The sequence below is a fragment of the Ostrea edulis genome, chromosome 4 (genome assembly GCF_947568905.1).
Source record: "Ostrea edulis chromosome 4, xbOstEdul1.1, whole genome shotgun sequence".
NCBI classification, from domain to species: domain Eukaryota; kingdom Metazoa; phylum Mollusca; class Bivalvia; order Ostreida; family Ostreidae; genus Ostrea; species Ostrea edulis.
In genome coordinates this window covers 35,487,464-35,501,923 of record NC_079167.1, presented here as the reverse complement: position 1 = coordinate 35,501,923, position 14,460 = coordinate 35,487,464, and the positions used below count along the sequence as shown (strand labels likewise).

The following is a 14,460-nucleotide window of genomic DNA, read 5'->3' as shown; positions in this document are numbered from 1 at the left end:
ACTAGATCATTTAACCTCAGCAAGCTATCCATTAACTTATATCTAGCATTTGAATATTTACTGCAAATAAAGATGAAATGATAAGCGTCTTCTTTCACACCACAAGAACATAACGGAGAATCAACAATATTGCGTCTATATAGCATATCATCCAACGTCAATTAAAGTGCCCCAAATAGTTTCAAAAAACGGCTGAAAAATTTCAACTCTGAAAATGAAGGAAATGTTTTGATTTCGATAGAGCAATATTTGTAGAATTAGAAAACACATACGGTAGCTCTTGAAAGTAGGATTTATATTCTACACACATTTGAAAGAAATCCAGTGTAATTTTGGCAGTGAATTACGTTATTGCTTTAGATACTGTTCAAAATGTAAAACATTTGTTATTGTAGTATTCAAAATGATGTTTCAAATATTATTATTTTATAGATATATAATAGTTATGAAATTAAAAACCAAAATGTAATTCAAAATTTACTACATATATACTAAAATAGTCCATATTTGATACACTTTATCATTGAAAAAAGGGGGGGGGGGAATTGTTTATGGGGAAATTATACTTTATTTCTTCTTTGGATAGACTTGCATACTAAAATTAACAAAGAAGTTGATATATGTTTTCGTTTGTACATCTTTTTTAAAAAGAGATATTCAAAGGTTTTTGTACGTTAACATTCAAAGGAAATATTTATTTTCAGACTTGAGATAATGGTCGTCTTTGTAGCGTAATTCACATTCATTCATAAAATACATACTCATGTTTTCTAATGATTTAACAGTGACAATTCCACAAATTGGAATACGGAAAATGAAAATTCTTATTACACTATCTTTGCAAATGATAACATAGATATATCTCTAAATTTTTATGATCGTTAAACATCAAATTAAATTACGTTTCGCACACCTTGTTAAATATTAAGCGAAATCACCAGTTGTATAGTCTGAAAAAACAGAATCATAAGTTATAAAACAGACGGTGTAACGTAATTCACATATGAACTTGTAGGTGTTAATATGGAAGTAAACATTTTGAATACGTACATTTTTCTTATCAAAAGAAGATTTATTACAGTTCTTCAAAAAGATTCTGAACCTTTCTAGGCCCTTTTCTGAGAATTTAAACACATTACGTGTCTTGTCCCTCTTTACTGGCTTGTGATATGATATTCTTGATATCTTCGTCATATTCAAAGATTTTCCCAGGGGCGGATCCAGGAATTGCGGTTACAGGGGGCACCACTTTATGAGGCAGGGGGTCTGAGGGCCACCTTTCTAGGCCCCCCGTAGGTCCAGGGCGAAGCCCTGGTGTGGGTCCAGGAGGCGAAGCCCTCAGAAGCTCCTGGATTTTACAGGGCTTGAAATATATCTCCTATTTAGTCATTTGTACTATTTTCTATCATTTTTTATAAGGTGAAATTAATAATATGACGCAAATTAATTTAGGGTTTTTTTGAAAAAATTAAATTATCCCATCAAAGGAATTCAAGAAATCAAAAGATTTTGTCATTTATTTCTCCGGGAGTGGAAGAAATTATTGCTTCTTATATCGTTTAATACATTTTTCTAAACAAGATACCACGATTTACCTTCAATTTGAAAATTTTATGGGGGGGGGGGGTGCGCCGGCTGCGCCCCCCTTAAATCCGCCACTGTTTCCCATATACCATTTATTTTTGTACATGGCAGCAACATACGCATCTACTTGATAGAGCTCACTTGCATTCACGGATTTATCAACAGTATGTTCTATTCATAGGCGTAGCTTGGGTTCGAATATTACCGAGGCAGGGGGTCTATCGACATTTTAACAACGTAAAAGGTGGGTTTGTTTTTTTTACCGAGGCAGCTGCCTCGGTTGCCTCAATGGAAGCTACGCCACTGCTACTGCTGGCTTGTCTGTAGTACTGTTGCTGTTGGTAGAAATGCCACTCTCAGTTAGAACTCGTATTATAATCATCCTGTGGGGATCCGGGTTAGAATAGGTCCTCAGTATCCCTTACTTGTCGTTAGGGGGAACTAAATGGGGCGGTCCTTCGGATGAGACCGCAAAAATCGAGGTCGTGTGTCACAGCAGGTGCGGCTCGATAAAGATCCCTCCCTGCTCGAAGACCCTAAGCAACGAGCAAAGGCCTAAATTTTGCAGCCCTTCACCGACAATCATGCCTTCTCCATATGGGTGAGAGTATCTGGAGCAGGCAGTTACAACATAATACTATCGATTAATCAATCATATGACTTATCCATCCCTCAAACATGTCACAAAACTGTACCACTTTCCTGTCTACAAAACAAACGTCACAAAAACATGATGCATCCCAAACAGCTATTCCATCTCCCCCCCGTGGGATAATATGGTGCACCAAAATGACATAAACTCAAATAATTGAAGATATCTTTAATTATTAAAAGACATCATCAATTCAATATTATTGTGCGCATTAATTGAATTGATGTGCGCATCAAATCGATTATTTCTCTCATCAAATGAATTGATGCGCGCAGAGCATTAGCTCAGCATTACTTATTTTAGTCATTATCTGACATTAAAACAGAGTAGTTATAAGTTTGTGAATTACGTTACACAATCGTGCATTACGTTACACTATATACAAAGGTACACCAGAGGTAAACACAGAGTAAATCAATATTTTATTGTCATGATATCTTGGTATAACATACATTCTTCATTTTCAAAATAACATTCTAATAGAGACAAAAAAAGGGGGGGGGGTCTTAAAACATTGCTCCTAATAGAAACACATAAAATAGTACTGAATCGCCCAAACATATTAGAAATAGTGTAATTTTCATATATATATATATATATATATATATATATATATATATATATATATATAGCATATTATTCCGACCACAGGCACATGTTTCTGTAAATAACTTACGACCTCTGTATACTAATAATAACACGTGTTATTATTAGCATACAGAGGTCGTAAGTTATTTACTGAAACACGTGCCTGTGATTCCGACACATGCGGAAATTAAACTTTCACAAGATTTAAAATCTATTCCCATTTTCGACCGGTCCGAAAAAAAATGCCTCAATTCTTTCAGGATTTTCATTACATTCTAAAGTATCGAAAAATCTTTCCGCAGTGTATTTTCTTATGACAGATGAAACGAATGACTCTCACTTTGAATGTGATCACGAACTTACAGTGGTGGGCGTAAATCATTTTCCAACTGGCAAATACCCACGAGCTCGCATGTCAAAATTATTGTTTCCGATTCCGGAATACGTCAAGTAATCTGACAGTAATAACGAGAGACGATGGAAACAAAGACTTGTCAGCTATAACCAGACATAGGGTAAAGTGAAAATATGTTTAGAAATATACAAATAAAATACAATACAAATGAAAACTCCCTTATGCTTTAATTATCTTTTAAATAATAGTCATTAGGCCCTAAAAGTCTCAATGATACATATATACATGTATACCCCCCCCCCCCTGTTAATTTTCAGTCTTACAGCACGTAAATTTAATTCACAAACCACTAGGCCTATTAAAATCATAATATATAATACTATGAATTTCATGACATGTATATATATATAGTGTTAGTGCACATAAATCTAAAATGCTACTACATAACGTGGATGTTGAGAGAAATCAAAAAGTGTGTACACGTATTCTGAAAAGTAGCACTTGCTGTTAGTATCTTTACTCAATTAGTTTAGTTGTTTCTTATAAAAATATAAAGAATAAGAAAGTTTTTTTGTTGTTTGATAATCGCTTGGTTTGAAATGAGAAAGAAAAAAAAATAAAGACAACCTGCAACAGGAATCGACGTCACAATGCACAGTTTACATCGGATGGGTTATATTTCCCGCGTTTTTAACATACACTTCCAGAGCATGAATATGCAAGTAATTTCAAACAAAAAGTAATAAAAACATCTCCAAAGCAACAGTACTATGATTCTATGTGGAATAAATTCAATAATAAACATCAAACATTTTTATAGTTTTAATTTGAATCAAAATAAATGCATGTAAAATGCATATCTATTGTAATTATCATCTGCAGCATTTATGTAAGGAGGGGGGGGGGTAACTTTAGTGCTCATAGCGCCATAGTAAACCTGAAAACCAATATTGATACTTTCAGGAAAAATTCCTACTAACATATGTTAAAACATATTTGAAAATTTAAAAAAATCCATTGGTCATTTATTTCTCAGGGGGTGAAAATATGTCTACTCTGGTGAATAATCGCCTTCTAAAAATTTCGAAATTCCTCATAAGCAGCCCTGCTTCTACTTCATATGAAAATAAATGGACATATTAATACAAATTATATATTATTTAAGGCTTTAACTTCAGTTTGATATAAAATTTGTATCACTTACCCCTTTTGTATCATTTTTAAACATCACCTGAAATACCTGTACCATTTATTACGGAAAGTCGACAAGGGGGGATACTATGACAACCGTAGCGTCACAATTTCCGTGAAAACCATATATGATACTTTCATAATGAGTTACAGATACTGTCAACTACAAAATATGTAAAAAATCAGAAAAATTCATAGATTCATTAATTTTCAATGTCCATGCAATCACTACCTTAAATCCAAGAGATATCTCTTATTTTAAAGAGATATCTCTTTTTAGTAGTAATACCCATACTTCAGGTGCCTGTGGAAAACACAGTTTACAATGTTAAACCATACAAATACAGGCATCCAATCAAAATTAGGCATCTACATGTATAAGAATTCCATACCATGTTGTACTCAGGTCCTACTAAACAGAGTACATGTACTCAAGAGTACTTAAAAGTCTCAACAGTTCTCTACTTAGTACTTTAATACACAGGCGCTTGTTTCATAAACTTCGCAAGCTATACTATACAACACAGTGTTATTATACAGCAGAGCTTTCCGAAGTTTATAAAACAAGCGCCTGTGCTTTATTAAGTTTCATTGTACTTTGTTTAAAATGTGTTTCCGACCTCTCCGATCTAATGCAGAATTGTATTATTTGATCCACTCCTATACTTTATACTATACACAAAGTACTCAATACTCATTATACTATACACAAAGTACTCAATAATCATTATACTATACACAAAGTACTCAATACTCATTAAGAGCTATTTCTGAATCCCATAGAAATACCAGTAGATGTGGCTCATTGGAAGCATTGATAACTTAAATCTTTTGGTGTTAGCTGATGTCCATTTCATATATGATAAAAAGTGGGAATTGTGTATCATCGCCCTATGAAATACTGTATGTAAACAAGTATATCAAAGTAGAGAAGGACGATCTCCAGAGATAAAAGCTCTGTAGCTATTCTGAAAATGGCAACGCAGGTTGGTCTAAAAAAAAAAAAAAACTAAACCAAAACAAACACCCCCCCCCCCAAATCACGCGGTGGCCTCTTTATTCGACTGTCTGCTAATTTTTAAAAAAAAAGCCAATTAAAGACTTACAAGAACACAAAGAGGCCGACTCGTTTTGAATCGTTCGGTCAGTGATGAACAGCCACGACGAACATGCTTGGATCTCACCGAAAAGCAACAACATATTCATGCAATAGGAATATTTCCTTCAAGATTATATTTGGGGCATTATAAATGTGCCAGCGAGCACGAAGAGGATAGTCGAGGTGATTAGGTATATATGCGGTCAGTGACTAAAGGGAGGAGGGTGGTCCCTCCCGATCATCTCATGAATGCAGGTAACAACAATGCCATGTGGATTTCTAAGGATATATGCAAGCAAATTCTCCAGATTAATTCGGAAATTTGCACTCACAATCCCATTAAGGTTGTTCACTATGCCAAATTTTTATTTCATGGCTCGTTAAAGCATCTCATGTGAAGTATGATTTCACCATCGAAAGTACGATACAAACTTTCACTTATTTTATATGCATTTTTGTATTTTTCCCCGGGGTGATTAAAAAGGTGTTTTGTTTGTAAATAAGAGATTTCAGAGTCCAAATATTGCTGTGACTTGATGCATGATATGAATATTTAATAAAACATGCTTAAAAGACTCGGACGTTCTAGTTTTCAAATAAAAAAAATATTTATAAAATTGAAAAAGTTATTTCTTAATGTTTTCTAAATCCACGACTAGAATATCAAACAAAATTTTCAATTTCAAGAGGCATATATCGGGCAAATATTATATTTTCATAAATATTATTCTATTTGAAATATTAGGACAGCTTGACAGATTTCATTAGATATTTATATCATGCATCAAAGCAAAGCGAAATTTGGATTTTAATTTTGTTTTCTTTTTCAAAATTTCCTCAAGTGGTTCAGCAGAAGTGTTATTACTTTTCGGGGCAATCCGAATTCTAGTATTGATAATTCGATTAGCTATTAGGCAAACTCAACTTGTATAGCCTACATACCTATCCACAGAATTCTGTAAAAAGGCTAGTTAGTTTCTGAGCGATTAAAGTTTCATTATGACATCTACCATAACTTCTTCTTGATTGTAGACGTCTTCCAAACTGCTGCACAGAGGTGGATCTAAAAAATTCTTAAAAGGAAAGGTTCCAGGAGTTTCCAACTAGTTGCGGCAGATATCCAAGTTATGGAGCGAGGACACTAGGGGGCCAATCTCCCCATATCCGGGGGGGGGGGGTGTTCAAAGAAGTTAAAAATTCAGTATTACAATACAAATATTGCTAGTAAAATTCATATCTAATAAATTAACGATTTTATGCGTGCATTTTCTGAATCCAGATTGGAAGATTTACCTGCCTACATTACTACATTCTAAAAAAAAAAAGGGATATCGCTTGTGTAGCGATATAGGTGAACGGATCAAAGGATCTACAAATTTATATGGTAATTCTTCTACTTTGCGATGTAAATACTGCGGTGAAAATTTATCTTGGAGGAAATTTTTTGGGCATCAAATGAGGGTGGGGTGACCCCCCCCCCCCCCCCCGCGCCTATATACTCTGTCATTTAGGGTGAAAGTCATCTACTTTTGATCTTGATCTAAAAACACGTAGTAAACGTTAAAAGCCCGAAAAGTATGTAATTCACAAGGACCCCCCCCCCCCCCCCCCCCCCCCCCAATTAGTTTTGTGCTATAAGAAATAAAGAAAAAATAATTTTCATGAGATAGAAATTGCAATTTGTGTCGGGATTTCATTCTTAATCGATAGAAAGGGGGAATCCAAAGAAAATCAGAATTATGTCTATCTAAGCCAATCAAATCGCTTTGATAAGGTTTGTTCCTTTCCTTTCTATTATATTAATCTAATGTAAATCTATATACTCACTGATATATATATATATATATATATATATATATATATATATATATATATCAGTAAGTATATATGAATTTGCCTCGTAGACTTAATTATACTTCCATATATATATATATACATGTATATATGTATATATATATATACATGTGTATATATATATATATATATATGGAAGTATAATTAAGTCTACGAGGCAAATTCATGCAGTCTCCAGTTATCCATTGCACAAGATTTGACCTGTTTGGTCTGGTAGTGACCTTGACCATACCAACCTGATGAGCAAGAGGAGTCATCTACATAATCTACCGGTACAAAGTATAAGTATGCGAGGTATAGCCTACCGGTACAAAGTATAAGTATGCGAGGTATAGCCTACCGGTACAAAGTATAAGTATGCGAGGTATAGCCTACCGGTACAAAGTATAAGTATGCGAGGTATTGCGCTCCCCACGCATCAAGTAACATGCTGCACTAAGATGAAGCATATTTAGCCTGGTAGTAGCCTTAACCTTGGGAGAGCATGATAAATCCACACGGTTTTATGGACCCAAGGCTGTTAAACTTAGAAATCTGGGTAAATATCTTGTCATGTAAATGCAGAAATTTCTGTACACTCTCTGTCCATCCATTTTTACACTGTCTACTTTTTTTCTACATGTATGACACGGATACTACAGAAACATGGAAAGCATAGTTACCTATACTACGGAACCATGGAACACATTGTTACCTGTACTATAGAACCATGAAAAACATAGTTACCTGTACGATAGCACCATGCAAAACATAGTTACCTGTACTATAACACCATGCAAAACATAGTTACCTGTACTATAACACCATGGAAAACATAGTTACCTGTACTATAACACCATGGAAAACTTAGTTACCTGTACTATAGGACCATGAAAAACATAGTTACCTGTACTATAACACCATGCAAAACATAGTTACCTGTACTATAGGACCATGAAAAACATTGTTACCTGTACTATAGAACCATGCAAAACATAGTTACCTGTACTATAGAACCATGAAAAACATAGTTACATGTACTACGGAACCATGGAAAACATTGTTACCTGTACTATAGAACCATGAAAAACATAGTTACCTGTACTACAGAACCATGGAAAACATAGTTACCTGTACTACAGAACCATAGAAAACATAGTTACCTGTACTACGGAACCATGGAAAACATTGTTACCTGTACTATAGAACCATGAAAAACATAGTTACCTGTACTATAACACCATGCAAAACTTAGTTACCTGTACTATAGGACCATGAAAAACATTGTTACTTGTACTATAGAACCATGCAAAACATAGTTACCTGTACTATAGAACCATGAAAAACATAGTTACCTGTACTATAGAACCATGGACAACATAGTTACCTGTACTATAGAACCATGGACAACATAGTTACCTGTACTACATGTATACCCACATCCGTCATTATACTTTGAGAGACTGAAACGTTGATGTCTATACGTTTCCGCAATAAACTAAATTGACCTGAACGGACATATACTACCTTTGGAGCAAGTGGGGGTTATCTGCATCTTAATGTGTATTTGTCTACAAAGTATATGCTAGATAAGAGCGTTCTCCAGTTATCTAAACAATAGTGATTTTGTGCACATTGATGTGTATAATTAGCCTACCTGTAACCAAGCATGACGTCTGCGAGGTGCTTTATCACTGATGTGCAAGACCCAACGAATCCGACACACCGATCAACATGTGTAAAGCAACATGTCCATTCTTCGACAAAGAGGCGCGCGCACGCGCGTCTGTGTGTGTGTGTGAAAATATGAATTTTTGCGAATCAATCCATTTTCTTCATTAAAAAATGCTAATCTTTTATGTGGGGTGAAATTTATTTAAAGAAGTGTTTCATTGCACACGTGTAAACAAATGAACATACGTACATTGGTTAAAATGATAAAAAACAAATCGATAATTTTTGCTATTATGCAAGTCTTCAATGAACAGCATTTCAGTCAAAATCCAAATGACAGGTCCATCCCTATGTTTCAGCAAGTCCAATGACAGGCCAGTGGTCAGTTTCTCTGTTTCTTGGTCTTTTTTGCGGGAGAGGATTTTTCATCACCTATAGAAATGAATATATCTTGTTTCAGTATAAACTAACCATCATCTATTATTTCAAATTCAAGACTTTAAATTGACTCAACTGATAACCACGAACATTTAAATTTACCTTCTGACTTTCGTTTCGATGCTCCTGGTAACAATGTCTTCACTTCACTTTCCACTTTCTTTTTATCGTCTTCTTTCAGTTTGTCAAAACCATCAACAATTTGTTTTACAGACTCATCAGCCCTGATGCCCTCTGCATACTCCTTAGGAGATTTCTTTAGACAATCCACGTGGTACCATGCCACGGCGCCAAAGTTTGCCTTTCCGGTAAATCCTACACGCAAAGCATTTTTAACGATTTTGTCTGCGCAACCTTTGCATTCCGATTTGTCCGATTTAGCATACTCCGCGGTCATTTTCAGCGGAGGCGGTTTAGGCTTTGATTCCTTCTCCTCTGCTAATTTACAGTTTTTCTTGAGGTCTTTTTCTAAAAGCGTTTGATGTTCTTTTTTCAGGTCTTTAAATCCGTACACAATTTTTTCCAAACTTTTAGACGTATCAATTGGCGCCAAACTTGGACTGCCGTCTTTCCATATGCAGTCGTAATGATACCACGCGGTGGCACCGAAGTTGGCTTTTCCGGGGAATCCGAGACGTAGCGTGCCTTTGCCAATGGCCTCTGAGCAGCCTTTACAGGATGATTTTGCTGACGGGGCGTATTCTGCTGCCATATCAGTCTTCGGCTTCGGTTCGGCCTTGCTTGCCTTCTCTGCAGCCTCTTTGCAGAATTTTGGCAAATCCTTGTCCACTCTCTTCTTGTCTTCATCCTTTAACTCACTGTAATTAAGGATCAAATCCTTCGCAGACTTAGAGGCGTCGATCAATTTCAAATTGTTCACGTCTGTCCAGATGCAATCGTAATGGTACCACGCAGTGGCACCAAAGTTCGCTTTGCCAACAAATCCTATGCGAAGTTCACCTTTGTTGATGGACTTCCCGCAACCCTTGCAACCTGCTTTGCCCGATTTAGCATATTCTGCGCTTAGAGGTTTGGAGGCCATGTCCACGTTTTCTATTTTCGTTTTATTTTACAGAGTCGAAGTAACTCTGTAATCCTTGCACATTGTGTTATGGGAATCCATTCGTGACTTCGCAGTAGGAAGTATTTTTAATCAAGTAACTATAGATATATCACCGGGTAGTCACATCAATGGTCAATCGAGATTATTAGTAGATTTCTGACGATAGAGTGCGTTTACAATATATTTCACAGTCGATCTAGATGTTGTCATAATCCATAATCAAAGCCAGAATGAAATATGAGTATTTTGAGAGTAGATGAATTCCTAAAATCATTTACATGTATATAACGAGCAAATGAGAATTGTCACCATCAAAATGGATAGAATGCATTGGATTGAACTGTGTTTAACAGGATTTAAATAAGTTCCCCTGCAGAGTCGGGAGGGGGGGGGGGGGGGGGACTATGAGCTCGGAGGACCACAATCTAGTAAATAAATCATTAGGCCTACTTATCACTCGACCTCGTTCGTAACATTGGCGGTTATTTATCGACATTCATACACTTGCTTACAAAAATTATGATGGGTAGTGTTAAAAGGTTAAGATATGTTGGACAGGACCATATTTCTAGTTTAAACGGTCTGACTTAAAAACGCAAGCGAACTTCCAGCTTACGAATCCCGTGGGGATCCGGGTTAGAACAGGTCCTCGGTACCCCTTGCTTGTCGTAGAAGGCGACTAAATGGGGTGGTCCTTCGGATGAGGCCGCAAATACCGAGGCCCCGTGTCACAGCAGGTGTGGTACAATAAAGATCCCTCCCTGCTCAAAGGCCATAAGCACCGAGCATAGGCCGAAATTTTGCAGCCCTTCACCGACAGTCTCCATATGAGTGAAATATTCTCGAGAGGGACGTTAAACAGTATTCAATCAATCAATCCAGCTTACGAGGCGAGCTTTTTTCAAATACAGCGTGCATCAAAGGAGGGTGAAGGTTAAAAACAGGATAAAAACGACGATAATGCACATTATTGATGGTAGCCTGCAAGTCCTGCCTTGAAGGTCTCTGTGGATTTGGCAGTGACAAGGTTTTCAGGTATTTAGTTTCGCAGTCTTATATACCGGAGGGAAGGAAGGAGAATATGTGAAGGTCTGTTGTGCCGAACGGTATGGGTAGACGAACAGGCGAGCTATTGTAACAAGAAGACTAATGGCGGATTTAAGGGGGGCGCAGGTAAATGACGGTATCTTGTTTGGGAAAATGTACTAAACGATAAAAGAAGCAATAATTTCTTCCATTCCCGGAGAAATAAATGATAAAATCTTTTGATTTCTTGAATAACTTTGATGGGATAACTTAATTTTTTCCAAAAACCTTAATATTTGCGTCATTTTATTAATTTCACCTCATAAAAAATGATAGAAAATTGTACAAATGACTAAGTAGGAGACATATTTCAAGCCCTATAAAATCTGTAAAGTCCAGGAGCTCACGGGGGCTTCGCCCCCTGGACCCCCACGAGGGCTTCGCCCTGGACCCACTGGGGGCCTCAAGGCGCCCCCCAGACCCCCTGCCTCATAAAGTGGCGCCCCCTGTAACCGCAAATCCTGGATCCGCCCCTACTATGTGTGTTGTCGCTGGTATGTCCACAAGCCCATACATGACTCGATACATCATAACTTTCTTGCAGTCTTCTCTGAGTTGTTGTATAGGCCATCTCGGTCACAAATCATTTGGCTGGCAATCTTTGTATCGTGTAGTCGCCTTTGTTGTCGGTGTGTGTTGGACACCTTCTGGCTTGTCAACTAGGAATCCCAGATAGTCGAGCCATACTTTAAAATCCGTCTGGCGAGTGTTGTACAGGTCTGGTTTTTGGTCTAGGTCGGTAGGCTAGCTAGATTTCTCCGTAGAATTTACCTTTGGTCTAGGTCGGAAGGAAGCTTAGACTGTTGTTACCCTTCTTTGTAGTTGCAGCCACATGGTCATTCCGCGTGAACTTGTCTGACAAAATTACAGCAAGGTATCTCCCCTTTTTTTTTTTTTTTTTTTACAACAGTCAGCTGAACTCCGCGTAGGGTGTAGTTGGAATTGATTCTGCTTCCGAATTTTCCGTAACACCCCACATTTATAGATAGTCGAAGGACACCTGTCAATGTTGTTTCCATTCCTCTAATTTTATATGCAGACCTGATGGCCAAGTCTGCATCTGATTAAACTGATATGATCCTGCGGTAGGGCAAGCTATTGTCTGCGAAGAGTGGTGGTTGATATTATTCTTTCTAGTAAGTAATTTATGTATGTGAGAACGACTAGTGGACCAAGTACGGTGTCCTGGGGTATTCCGGATGTCTCTGATGAGTGTTTGTGTATTAGTACGGTGTCCTGGGGTATTCCGGATGTCTCTGATGAGTGTTTGTGTATTAGTACGGTGTCCTGGGGTATTCCGGATGTCTCTGATGAGTGTTTGTGTACGGTGTCCTGGGGTATTCCGGATGTCTCTGATGAGTGTTTGTGTATTAGTACGGTGTCCTGGGGGTATTCCGGATGTCTCTGATGAGTGTTTGTGTATTAGTACGGTGTCCTGGGGTATTCCGGATGTCTCTGGTGAATGTTTGTGTATTAGGCCTGCTGTCACTTAGGACACTGTTAATTCAACCAAACCAACGTTCCTCAAAGTCATAGTGGGGCATCTTCTGACATAGTCGTTGGTGAGGGACTTTGTCAAAAGTATTGCTGAAATCTAGTAGTGGTCTCCAAGTTCAGGCCTGCAGCAAGGTCTTGCATTGTAAGTAACAACTGACTCTTGCAAGATATCCGCTTCCTGAACTATGCTGTTGGTCTGCGAGGATATTGTGCTGCTTAAGATGTTTCATATACTATTATATATCATGGTTGTGAATAAACATACTAATAGATAGTCATTCATATGGCAGTTCTAACCTAGAAGTCAAGCGATACTCATTAGTAAGGGAGAACATCTATATTTAACGTGTTATAACCGAAGTTCCTTATCTATACAGAACAGTTCCTTATATCGCAACAGGCAGGCACAAGCTTCAAACACAAACTTGTTTAATATCAGCAATATTGATGAAAAAAAATCATATTTTAACATTTTCGTTTGTGCATTGCCATTGGATATTTAAATTCATGCATGAGGCAACGCTGATTGACATTTTATCTGAGTTTCCGGGTATGAATCTAGACCTCAGTATAGACAGGGAAGTGACATTGATGTGGAGACAGGAAGATTATGTCCTTATAACCGAGAATTCCTATATTAACCGAGTTAATATTAACCATTTTTTCTCTCATAAAATCGTATGAAGAATGTGGCAGAGTTTTTCAAAAATCATTTATCATAATCGAGTACCTTACAAAGGAAATTTATGTATTACAAGTGAAGTGTGCATTAATAATAATGAACATACACGCAGTTTTGTTTTTTCAACTCGTGCATGGTATTCGTAAAATAGCATGAACCATTTTGATCAGTTATTCAGAATCTGGGAGTTTCTAGAGGTTTCACCGGTTGATTTTCGTTCACTTCTTCTGTCAACACATATCATATAATCAAAAAAATCCATTTACATACTATGTTCTGAAGAGCCATCTATTCTAAATATAACTGGAAAATTTATTTTGAACAATATATGACACTGTATTTGTATATAACTATGTGTTATGTAATCACTTCTTTCTTTACTTGTATATGTACATTATTTGTATGTATTTTCATGCTGCTATTTTCATGAGGGCCCTTGATTGGAAATAAATATAGTTAGTTAGTTATTTGGAACCTTGCCGCGCACCTGGTATCTTAATTACAGTAGGAAAATTATTTTTTAAAGAATAGTCATAAGTACTTTACTTCTTAAATGACGTGTTTTTATGGAGCGCCAAATTAACTCAGATAATTGAAGATATCATCAATTCAATTATTGCTCTCTTTAATTGAATTAATGCGCGCATTCAATCAATTATTGCTCTCATCAAATGAATTAATGCGCGCTACAATTCAATTATTGCTCTCATCAATTGAG

At 36.7% G+C, this 14,460-nt stretch overlaps 1 protein-coding gene across 1 annotated transcript; it reads right to left on the bottom strand.

Moving 5' to 3' along the window:
• Positions 1 to 9,156: 9,156 nt before the first annotated feature.
• On the bottom strand, positions 9,157 to 10,544 carry LOC125671821 (uncharacterized). Its single transcript, XM_048907759.2, has 2 exons — positions 9,517 to 10,544; positions 9,157 to 9,408 (listed from the first exon to the last, which is right to left on the bottom strand). The coding sequence occupies exons 1-2, from the start codon at positions 10,454 to 10,456 to the stop codon at positions 9,359 to 9,361; spliced, it is 990 nt and encodes a 329-aa protein (XP_048763716.2). The 5' UTR covers positions 10,457 to 10,544; the 3' UTR covers positions 9,157 to 9,358.
• Positions 10,545 to 14,460: the final 3,916 nt, after the last annotated feature.

Coding starts and splice junctions, on each gene's coding strand:
- LOC125671821 (XM_048907759.2), bottom strand. CDS start 10,456: ATGGCCTCCAAACCTCTAAGCGCAGAATATGCTAAATCGGGCAAAGCA. Junction 9,409..9,516: donor ATCGAAACGAAAGTCAGAAG/GTAAATTTAAAT, acceptor TCATTTCTATAG/GTGATGAAAAATCCTCTCCC.